The sequence below is a fragment of the Ostrinia nubilalis genome, chromosome 2 (genome assembly GCF_963855985.1).
Source record: "Ostrinia nubilalis chromosome 2, ilOstNubi1.1, whole genome shotgun sequence".
Lineage (NCBI taxonomy): Eukaryota > Metazoa > Arthropoda > Insecta > Lepidoptera > Crambidae > Ostrinia > Ostrinia nubilalis.
In genome coordinates this window covers 9,597,742-9,610,274 of record NC_087089.1, presented here as the reverse complement: position 1 = coordinate 9,610,274, position 12,533 = coordinate 9,597,742, and the positions used below count along the sequence as shown (strand labels likewise).

General features: G+C 33.7%; 2 protein-coding genes across 2 annotated transcripts; both read left to right on the top strand.

The window, feature by feature from the left end:
- Positions 1-216: 216 nt before the first annotated feature.
- Positions 217-2,758, top strand: LOC135086502 (protein O-mannosyl-transferase TMTC4-like). Its single transcript, XM_063981228.1, has 6 exons — positions 217-572; positions 774-1,152; positions 1,250-1,456; positions 1,548-1,750; positions 1,965-2,139; positions 2,385-2,758. The coding sequence occupies exons 1-6, from the start codon at positions 340-342 to the stop codon at positions 2,595-2,597; spliced, it is 1,410 nt and encodes a 469-aa protein (XP_063837298.1). The 5' UTR covers positions 217-339; the 3' UTR covers positions 2,598-2,758.
- A 303-nt stretch (positions 2,759-3,061) lies between these two features.
- Positions 3,062-5,318, top strand: LOC135086491 (protein O-mannosyl-transferase TMTC4-like). The gene is made up of 5 exons (XM_063981217.1): positions 3,062-3,162; positions 3,332-3,473; positions 4,106-4,220; positions 4,454-4,642; positions 4,975-5,318. The coding sequence occupies exons 1-5, from the start codon at positions 3,080-3,082 to the stop codon at positions 5,106-5,108; spliced, it is 663 nt and encodes a 220-aa protein (XP_063837287.1). The 5' UTR covers positions 3,062-3,079; the 3' UTR covers positions 5,109-5,318.
- The last annotated feature ends 7,215 nt before the right edge of the window (positions 5,319-12,533 follow it).

Below are 12,533 nucleotides of genomic sequence, written 5' to 3'. Positions count from 1 at the left end.
TTCTCAGAGAGTGCCGTGTACTAGCTAATGTTGCTTATCCCATCTCCTAATCGGCTACATGCTGCTGCATTAACTTATCGCACATGAAAAGCTTTTTCAACATTAATTTTATAAAAAGTTCATTTTAGTCAGTGCGCAGTGTGTTTCGGACTAATTCGGACTGCATCATGTTTGACAGTTGTTGTCATTGACTGAGCTGTCAAATTTATTGACATTTAGATTTTTGTTATTGTTGAAATGAGATGGTTACAGTTTTGTTGAGGTTTTTTTGTAAATAAACTAACATTAGTAATTATTTAGGTTTTGCTCCGTCACAGTTTTATGAATTTTAACTAAAATATGTCCATTGAAATGATTTTCAAGTTATCGGGACTTGTGGTTCTGTCAAGTTTACCCTTTTTGTTTACACTAAATGGTGACTTCGTTTTCGACGATTCCGAAGCCCTATTGAAAAATAATGATATCAAATCAGAATCTTGGACGGACTGCTTTTACAATGACTTTTGGGGTACAAACATTAAAAGTGCTGTAAGTCATAAATCATATCGGCCTTTAACTGTTCTAAGTTTTCGGTAAGTTTCCTATTTTTATCACATTTCCTAGCCGGCAGAACGGTTTCGCACTACGTCCGACTCGAATCCGTGAAAATACGGTCCGTTGTAGTCATTTAAATGGCTTTAATTGTTGCTATGTTTATTCGATTCATGTATACCAACAAATAACATTATTAATCTAATTGCAATGAAGCCTTCATCCTGTTTTATTATTTTCAGGCTCAACTACATTTGGAACAATCGTCAGCTTACAGTATTCCCTTTCAAAGTAACCAATTTGTTATGCCATATTGTGTGCTGTTTACTTGTGTGGAGGACATTTCAAAAAATTCTCAATACATGTAGTAGTACTTCATTAAATGCGATTGACATTAGTTATTTTGCTACATTGCTGTTTGCTGTGCACCCCATTCATGTGGAAGCAGTATCTGGTATTGTTGGAAGAGCTGACCTATTGTGTGCGATAACATTTTTCATCGCTTTTCTTCTGTACAATAAAGCTATGACTAATGACAAGTTCTCATTCGTAACTTTGCTACTTTCTGTCTCGATGGCAGCAATTTCTATGCTATTTAAAGAAAATGGAGTTACAGTCTTGGTAAGATTATTTTTTCAGTTCTTGTATTCTTTTTTTTTTATTCGAAGAATAAATTAACAAAAGTGGATCTACTAAGAAAATAATTACAATTTTTCAGGGTTTCTGCTTGTTTTATGAAGTAATTAATGCCCTAGACAAAAGTAAAGAAGATCTCAAGAATCCTAGAAACATATCGAGAATGGGGATACTATGTGTATCCATAGTGCTATTATTATATGCCAGGTGGACTGTGATGGGAGGCACCAAACCTAAATTCAGCCATCTTGATAATCCTGCAGCATTTTCTGACAGTTTATTTAGAAAGGTAACAGTATATCGTCCAGAATACCTACAATTAATATTTACAAGATTATGGTATTTATATGAAATAATCAAAATAATAATTTATTTTACAGATTGCAACATACAACTACATTTACTTTATAAACTTTCTTATACTTATTTGGCCCCAATGGCTATGCTGTGATTGGTCCATGGGATGTATACCATTGATCAAAAAAGTCACTGACGTCAGACTTTTATTTATATTGCTTTTATATGCATATGCCATTGCATTATTAGTTGCAATATTTGAAATAAAAAACAAAGTGTTTTCAAGGTAATTTAGTAGTATAACTTTTCTTATATTGTCTGTTACTATTGAACAATTTGAACTAAGCTATATTTATCAAGTTTTGATGAACAAAATGTAACTTATTTTATTATTATGTGTTTTTAAATATGTGAGGGATCTTTTTCTCATCATACGCTAACAATGGTTTACATAAAATGAGTATTTGTGTGTTATTGTGATAATAGTTTTTAATTTTCAGGCCTCTTTTGCTGAGTGCAGCTTTAATGGTGATCCCCTTTATACCGGCTGCAAACATATTTTACCCTGTTGGATTTGTGATCGCCGAGAGGATATTCTACATTCCTTCTGCTGGATATTGTTTAATTATTGTCATAGGACTTAATAAGATTATTTTGAGTAGAAACCAGTACAAGGTTGGTATTGCTCTTTACATTACAATATTGATACTTTGTTGTTAATATTCATGACATGTTTTTATTTATGTATGAACTGTTTCACCAGTAAAAAACTAAGTGCAAGTAACAAAATAGTGGTGGTCACTGGTGATCAAAACATTTGTTTTTTAGATGGCATTATTTATTTAGATTGAGATAATAGTAGTATTTCAATTATTTTCAATTTAATACAAATGTATACTATTTGTTTATAATGATTTTAGATGGGTGTATTTTGTTACGGTATTTTATTACTAAGCATGGGACTTAGAAGTTGGCAGAGGTCATACGACTGGCAGAATGAGTATCAGTTATTCACGAGTGGTGTCTCTGTTTGCCCACGCAATGCCAAGATTCATTACAATGTCGCCAAAGTGGCAGATGCCAACAATGAAACTAAGTTTGCTATGCAATCCTACAGGCAGGCATTGAGGTAATGTGAAAGCTGAAAATCGTAAAGCCCGGTTTCCACTACGCTCCGTCGCGCGCATAGAAGTATTTTGAATAACTAATCAAATTCCATTATTTATTTGCACATTTCCACTCCACTCCGCTTCGGTGGAAATGGATCGAACGGTGAAGTGTCGGGCGCACTGGTTTTTCTGTAGAATTTGACAGCGGCGGCGGCGTGGTGCAGTGCTGTACGGAGTGGTTCAGTGTTTCATAGATAGGAATAGACTGATAGCCGACAGCTACGCACAGCTCACACACATCTCTCGTCTGCGCACCGCTCCGCTCCTCTCCGCTCCGCTTTGGTGGAAATAGCCTGCCAGCTTCGCCGCACACCTCTCGTCTCCGCACCGCTCTGCCTTGGTGGAAACCAGGCCTTATTCAATGTTTTCAAAGCCTCATTTATGATTTTAAACATTAAATGTATTTATTGTCACTTTCCAGACTAAATCCTGAATATCATCAAGCCATGAACAATCTGGCTAACCTCCTGAAAAACCAGAAAAAGTATTATGAAGCAGAATATTACTTGAGAAAAGCTATAAAATTAGAGTAAGGGTTTTTATTATGCATTTGTTGCTTGATATGGAAATGGTACCTACTATATTAATTTCTAACAACAATGATATGAAATGTACTGTACATGCCACACCATTATAAAAGGAGTTATAGTTTGTCTTGTAGTAAGATTATTTTTACATACATTATTTCAATATTCTAGGCAAGACTTCCCAGCAGCATGGATGAACTTGGGTGTAGTTCTGGCTAGCACAAAAAGATTGGACGAAGCTGAAAGTGCTTATAAAACCGCTTTGCAGTATCGCAAAAAGTATCCAGATTGTTTCTACAATTTAGGCAATCTGGTAAGTATTTTTTAAATAGTAGCTTTGTATTTTTTACATAGCGCCATCTAGTCTCAGAGCAAGCAATACTTGTAAAAAAGTCCGTTACGTGATCCACCAGGCTAGGCGGCTAGACGACCCTATTCAAAAGGGATTTCTTTTCAAAAAAGTTTCCTACTTAATTTCTAGTGCTGAACTAAATAATAAGTATAACCATCCCCCAAGTGGCAGAACGTGAAAGTTGTAACGTCGAAAACTCCGGCGTTTTTTGTATGGAGTTACACCACCACTTGTCTATAGTTCTCTAGATCTGTAAGTGTTAGGAGTGGGTTCGCCACGATTGACGATCGATCGATGGGTATCGAACTTGCGCATCGCTCTGGAATCGGCAGGCAGATGCTGACACTGCTGAACTATTGTCACCTCATAGACAACAAGAGCGAATGGGTGCTGGAAACATTAATTTTCGGATAGATCCAGTTTATTCTGTAACCCATTATTGATACAGTTTAATAGATCTCATGAAACACTTTCAAGATCAGTAACTAGTTTTTTGATATCTTGTATAGTTTAGAAATAATCAATCACTTATCATTTCCACCCTGTAGATACATTTTACACCTACATATTTATATTACTTTTTATTTTTTCAGTATCTAGAAATGAACAGGACTAATGAAGCTATGGAAAACTGGCTACAAGCGGTTCACCTAAAGCCGAAGCACGTCTTGGCTTGGACAAATCTAATCGCGTTATTAGATAATACGGGTATATCACAATTTAATAGTAGTGAATATGCTCAGGTTGTAAAATATTTACTTTACTTGAAGTACCTACATAATGCGCGCAAAAGCGCTTCATAATTATTTGCATATATAACTGACTAAAATGTTTATATGTAATTTTAGCCTAGTAGTTATAGTTTTATAGCCTAATTCGGCAGCATACTTAGTGGTAAAAATTTAGCAGATATTTTTTTATTATTCCGCCATTTATTTCAGAGCAAATGAACAAAGCCCTGCAAGTTATACCGGACGCATTGAAGGAATTGCCCGACGCACCGTCCATCAATTTTGCTGTTGGCAACATTTACGGCAAGTTGGGGCGGTTTGCGGAGGCGGAGCGCCACTTCCTGAGAGCTATCGAACTATCTGGAACCAATGTTCCGGCTATATACTATGCTAATTTAGGTGAGATACACAAAAATTAGATATTATGATCATTCAATCTCCATAATTTTGCTAGTAAAAAGTGACAGTTGGTCTGACGAAAGTTCCTTTTTTAGCCGCGCCGCGTGCTGCGATCGATTCACAGTTCCCCACGTCCGACTTCGCACCTAGGGAATAGATATTTGCTAAAACTAACGTTCCGAAGTAATTTTAAAGCAAAACTTATTTCCTTCCTTCCTAAGGTGACACCTTGTATACCTGCTCTGTGTTATGTTATATGTTTATTTTTTCTGTTTGGTGTCATAGGTTTATTTATTTTTAAGCACACATAAAACTAACTTTTTCTTTTTCAGGTGTACTCTATCACCGATGGAAAAAAATCGATCTAGCAGAAAATATGTATAATAATGCTTTGAAAATTAATAATACATTTAAAAGTGCAATAACTAATTTAAATAGCTTAAAAAAATTAAAACAACAGAATTAATAAGTATTGTGAATTTAAATCCCTTCCTTAACACCTTATATCATAGTATCTGCTAACTGCTAAATTATTTATGTACCTGTTATGTATAATATTTATGTATACCTAACCAATCTAGTATTATGTAAAGTATAAATAAAAATCTTGCTTTGACCACTTAAAATTTGTTATGTTAAAATTTTAAAATTTATTATACCAATATATTTTTTGTGATTAATTTCGTTTATTTTATCAGCCATGTCATGAGCATTTTTTTTTTCATTATTTTAAATGTCTGCAGAATTTTCGCATTTAAGTACTTTCTAAGTCAAAGTAGCGAAGAAAATATTTTTAAATGTTCCCGGTGGTTCAGAACCCTAAATTCTAATAAGTATTAGACTATGTTCACATGTAACGTTAACGCAGGTCAACGCGGAATTAAGTTTATGTAAAAGCTTAAAAGTACGCAAATTATGACCTTTGTTTTAGCCACCCATCCCAAAATCATAAAGTTAAGAATAAATTGACTGTACTAATACTTAGGATTTAATTTTTATTTATATTTTACAAAAGCATTACTACACATTTCAGAGAAAATAACAATAAAATTTAATTTTATATTCAAATTCAAATTGTTTATTTGATAAGTGTACATTAAAGGTCTTATCACTAATACATGTGTGCTTATTACTTAGTTACCTAGTTAAGGCATTGCAAAGGTTTGATGGGAGGGCTACATTATTTATTTTTATAAATAAGTAAGTATGATTGTTACATATTAATGTAATTTATATTAATTAAATCAAATATTCTATTGAATATAATATATTATATTACCTGAAAGCCGAAAATTGTGAAATGTTCTGATGCACAGATAGTGTTCAGCCCCCCTAGACAAAACGCACTTTTTGATCGAATCGAAAATCGAATCCGTCAAAACTCCATACAAAAAAGGGGCTTTTCGACCACTTTTCGACTGGTTTGCGATTATAATTTGCACTTTGTCTAGACCCACTGGTGACTTTCGACGGAATTTTGACATTTCAGAAGTGTTGTCAACACTGAAACATTCCCACTAAGAATGGAGAGCATTTTCATAAATTAAAAAATAATCCTTTCTTGAATTTAAGGTTTCACTTGAAAAACTAAGGCTTAAAAATGTACCGATCATTTCAAAATGGTTAATTGAATTTTTATTATCATACTTTTGAAGTTACAAAAAAAATTGGGAAATTATTTTTCTATTACTGGTCTCCCTGGCCAATAATCCATGGGTTACAAACCTTTTTTATGAAAATCCTTTTGTTAATAAAATCTTAGCTTCATAAAATAATCAACTTAACAAGATGCCAATTTTATAATCCAAGTTGATTATGATGACGATAATGATGATTGATGATCAATACATATTTTCGTTTATGATAATATGTTGTTTTACTACGTTAAAAACACGTTTTTTTCTATTCAATCTCTAAAATGTACATAATAATTAGTGTTCATTGAATTCACAAAACAAAAAATAGTTCATTCTTGTAAATTGTACTTGATGAAATTTCATTTCATATTATTTATTAATAATTCAAAGCAAAAAAGGCTTATTACATCTGAATTGTCAAAAAATGACAGCTGTCAGAATTCCGTCGAATTAAAAATCGGACTATAGGCTACGCTTTGGATAATGGCTTCGGTTTCTCTAAGTGTAAGTAAAGGATGTACTATCAGCAACAGTGTTAACCAGTGTTGCCAACTCGGATTTTGAAAAAGTCGTAGGACAGATTAGAAAATTACGTAGAAATGGTACAATTTCCATATAGAAAATACGTAGATCTACGTACTTTTTTTTCTGAGTGAAATGAAGAGAGTAGGGGTAGGTGAAAGTAATAAAACGACATTTATATTACCCTGAAAGTAGTAAAGTACACTTTTATTGTGTATCATTTTCAGACAAATTAAATTTATACATAATTATATTTGTTGGAAAGAAGGAAGGAAGTTGAAAAATATCGAAATACAACAACACCCTCGAAATCTTAGCACAATCCAGCACAATCTTAGTTCGAAATATTTTTATAGTGAAGATTCACTTTGACCGTTTGACGCAGAGAGCAGAAATAACAGGAGTAGCAGCGCGCGTTTATTTCCATACAAAAAAATTTCGCCATTTCCTGAGGGGGACGAGGTAATGACATTTGTGTAACAGCTGATGGCGCTGAGACACTATCGATATTTTTGTCGATGAGAATCATTGCTCTATGGTTCATAGTCTATGGCTCGTTTAAAAAAATGATATGAATTAATTTATTATCCTATGGGAGATTCAACATTTCAGATCTCTATTTAAAGGAAAATACGCAAAAGTTTGGCATTTCTTCCCTAGCACGAATACGAATTGTGAAAGTTAAGAGTTATATGAAAAAAACTAAAAAGTCATTTATATAGGCTCTTAAAAAGCACTTTTACACGTCCCAGTATTAACCCTACCACCATTACCCTACACTACCCATGAAATAGGTACCTAATATTCTTATATACCAAACATGACCCACGGCCATACTCCCTTGGCAAAGGGGATCGACTATCAGCCTTAGGCCCGGTTTCCACCAAAGCAGAGCGGTACGGAGACGAGAGATGTACGACGAAGCTGGCAGGCTATTTCCACCAAAGCGGAGCGGAGAAGAGCGCAGCGGTGCTGAGACGAGAGGAGATGCGTGAGCTGTGCGTAGCTGTTAGCTGTCAGTCTATTGCTATCTATGAAATACCGCACCGCTCCGCACAACTCCACACCGCTCCGCTCTTCTCCGCACCGCAAGGCAGCGTCAAATTCTATAGAAAATCAAGTGCACCTGATTCTTCTCCTCTTGATTCATTTCCATCGAAGCGGAGGGGAGTGAAGATGTGCAAATAAGGGAATCTGATTGGATTCAAAAAACTTCTCTGCTCCACTCCGCCTTAGTGTAAACCGGGCCTTAGAGGATGAACAAGAGGTGGCATTTTGAGCATTCATGCTCTTTCAATATTCTTTATTACTTTAGCGTATGTGAAGGTACATAGAAGGTTAGTTCAATGTCGAAATTCAACTTTGAAAGATGGTACGGAACTCTGTTTTAATTTTCTTTTGTTCGGTTTATACGTAAAATTATTTACAGGAGAGAAGTAAATCTTTCTAACAATACAATCACCAAGTCGATGTCGATATCGATATTTCATATTGTGCTGTACCACACTAAAATTTCCGCTGGGTGGCCAGCGTATTGAAATAAAAATGTACACACTTTTGACTGACCATAGTATGTAAAATAATGAAACAGGCAAATTCCACGAACATAATTAATTGTATTATTACAAACGTTTGGATATAGGATTTATTTACATTAGTTTGCTCGTTTGCCTCCTATCACATAAAAAAAAAAAAAAAAAAAAAAAATTAATTAATATATTGGCCAAAGCTGTTATTGGCATTCATACACACTAAACTTCTTTAAGTAAGATTTTCATATAATTACTTTGTATGTAATGTTGTTGGTATGCCTCATTAGATAAATAAATAAATAAATTTTCCAGACTGGCAAAAAAGGAAAGTGAGAAAAACTGAAAAACTTAATTTCAATTTTTATTTACGGTCAAAGTGATAAATGTGAAAATTATGAATAATCGCCGGTTATTATGAATAATTACCGCATGATTTGGTAAATGTGATTAATATGAGGTCATTTATGTGTGTATAAAACTAAATAGGCGGCATAGGGGTGGCTTATTATGCCAAATTATATTAATATATGATATCAAAACGTTCAAAAGTTTGGCTGTACAGGAGCATGTACACAAGATGTTGTTCTCTTTTATGAAATTTGTTAGTACTAAGGTTGAATTATTAAATAATCACTGTTAAATGTGACTAATTTATCACTTTTACCGCGACTGTCGGTAATTATTCATAATAACCGGTTATTATTAATATTTCAATTTATCACATTAACCGTAACAAGTACACTATCCTTAAAATATTACACAATTAGGAATTTTTGCTTTCCAGTCATTCCAGTGGCAACACTTCTAGAAATTTAGTTTTTTGCAAATTTAGTGTATTAATTAATGTGAAATAAATAAAATAATATTGACCGATGGAATGTAATGTTGTCCTTTTCAAGATTTGATGTTTCAGATCCCTTCTTACAATTAAAAACACTGCAATTCACCATTTTTATCGCAGCACGTTACTCTTCAATAGTGACATTTGGAATATGTCATTGGTGGCGCTGCAACTAGTTTTTATAAACTGAGTGAACCACTGGTCTACTTACATTGCTAGAGGGGATTGCCTGTCAGTTCCAACTTCCACTCCTGTTATTTCTGCTCTCTGGTTTGACGGTTTAGGTTTACACACACTGTCACGTCTCGTCACATTTCAAATTTCATAAATCAGTGGGTCTAGACAAAGTGCACATTTTAATCGCAAACCAGTCGAAAAGTGGTCGAAAAGCCTTTTTTTAGTATGGAGTTTTGACGGATTCAATTTTGGATTCGATCAAAAAGTGCACTTTGTCTAGACCCACAGATCAAGGCTTTTCAGTGACATTTACAGGGGGGCGCTGTACAGCATTTTTTCTATGGGGAAATGTCCAAATAACATTAGTTCCGACTTTTGCCACATGCCAAATAACCGTGATCGGAACCATGATCAACTTTTTCGCGAAAGTAAAGGAAACGATGCCCATTCAGCCTATTTTGCAAATTTGATAGAAAATACGTAGATTCTGGGACTAAAGTTCGTAGGTTTGCAAGGAAGGCTTAAAATACGTAGATCTACGTAAAAATACGTAGAGTTGGCAACCCTGGTGTTAACTGCCCATTGCCGGTCATGTCGTCTCGTTCTATCGCAAAGAATCACCATTCGAAGAGAGCGAGAGCAAAAACGGAAATGGATATCCAATGGGCAGTTAACAATGTTGCCGATAGTATAGTTCCAAAATACTGAACTGTCCTATGCATGACATTGACAGTGGGGCGCCACCGTCAATACTCTTTTATGCTCTTTGACCGGATCGCTGGTTCCGATTTTTGCCATGTTGGAAACCATATAGTTGAACGATGGTAGCGCCCCCCTGTCATTGAGTTTGGTGGGACAGTTCAGCTTGGGTCATCTACACCTACTTATTTGTTTGAATTACAATAGTTTAAACTGTATTGATAATTTCCGGTAAACAAATAAAAGAGGAACCATTGTACGCACGTCTCTTCTTTCTTCGACCAAAGTACCAAACGTCAATTTTAGTTGTATGATAACGATTCCATTGCCTAAAATTTAGTTGTATGATAACGATTCCATTCCATAATTTACGGAGACAATTTTTACACTGATAGAAAACAATATTTACTTTTCACAAACAACTTTTTCTAACTCAAAATTCATGATATTTTGCAAGCAAATTGCATGAAACATACATTTTCAATATTCAAAGCATTTTGTAAATACTTCGGCATAATATTTGGTTTGTAAAAAAGGTAATATCATAGAAAATAAAACATTCATTTAGCACAAGATTTCATTTAAAAAAAAAGTAACTAAAAGCTTGTAAAATAGAGCACAGTATGATACGAAAGATAATCTGGGAATTGTAAAACTAAAGCTGGCATCCCACAATATGTCAAAACTGAAAGAATGACAGCCAGGGTTGCCAACTCTACGTATTTTTACGTAGATCTACGTATTTTAATCCTTCCTTGCAAACCTACGAACTTTATTCCCAGAATCTACGTATTTTCTATCAAATTTGCAAAATAGGCTGAATGGGCATCGTTTCCTTTACTTTCGCGAAAAAGTTCAATCATGGTTCCGATCACGGTTATTTGGCATATGGCAAAAGTCGGAACTAATGTTATTTTGACTTTTCCCCTTATAAAAAATGCTGTACAGCGCCCCCCTGTAAATGTCACTTACACTATAAAAATATTTCGAACTAAGATTGTGCTAAGATTTCGAAGGTGTTGTTGTATTTTGATATTTTTCAACTTCCTTTCTTCTTTCCAACAAATACAGTGTGAGTCACGTTAAAGTGTACATATGAAAATAGATAAAACTAGACCTATTTTTATCGACAAAAAAGAGGTCAAAATTTTTTTGAGATTTTTTATTTATTTTTTATAGATTTTTTTTTCTTCCAACTACTTATTGTAAAGAAAACGTAATAACTTTTAAACTAAGCGGTATATCCTGATAAAATAAAAACAGTAATAATGCTAAATAACAGGCAATACTGAAAAAATACATAAAATACCCAGAAAATGCCAATAAATAATAAAAAATGAGACTTTTTGAAAAAAATCTGCTTAAAAATTCGTATTTTTTTGGTTATTTGATAAATTTCTTAAAAAAATGCCCCTATAACAGGTGGTTTTTATTACTTTGTATTTTTCTCTATCGTATTATCTTTGTAAAACCAAAAATCGCATGTCTCTATCCCTATCACAACATTTGCTATGATCGTTTGAACAAAGGCCTGCCACAACATTATTCTCCGCTACAGGTAGAGAAAATTTTAATTTTAACTAAAATGCTTATTTTACTTCGAAATCTTTTGTTTTTATTTGAAATCTAACTTGTCTTTATCAAAATTACAAATCTAGAGCCATTTTCAGTTTCGTTGTTAACGAAGCGTTGAATGGCGCGCCCGGAGAGGCTTAGTTCAAACAATCATTGCAAACGTTGTGATAGGGATAGAGACATGCTATTTTTGGTTTTACGAAGGTATTACGATAGAGAATAATACAAAGTAATAAAAACCACCGGTTATAGGGGCATTTTTTGGAGAAATTTATCAAATAACCAAAAAATCACGAATTTTTAAGCAGATTTTTTTCAAAAAGTATCATTTTTTATTATTTGTTGGCCTTTTTTGTGTATTTTATGTATTTTTTTAGTATCGCCTGTTATTTAACATTATTACTGCTTTTATTTTATTAGGATATACCGCTTAGTTTAAAAGTTATTACGTTTTCTTTACAATAAGTAATTGGAAGAAAAAAAATCGATAAAAAATTTAAAAAAAATCTCAAAAAAATTTTGACCTCTTTTTTGTCGATAAAAATAGGTCTAATTTCATCTATTTTCATATGTACACTTTAACGTGACTCACACTGTATAATTATGTGTATAAATTTAATTTGTCTGAAAATGATACACAATAAAAGTGTACTTTACTACTTTTAGGGTAATATAAATTGTCGTTTTATTACTTTTACCTACCCCTACTCTCTTCATTTCACTCAGAAAAAAAAGTACGTAGATCTACGTATTTTCTATATGGAAATTGTACCATTTCTACGTAATTTTTTAATCTGTCCTACGACTTTTTCAAAATCCGAGTTGGCAACACTGATGACAGCTGACATGACAGCCCAAATGTCACTTTTTTTGTATAGATGACCCATGCTGAACTGTCCCACCAAACT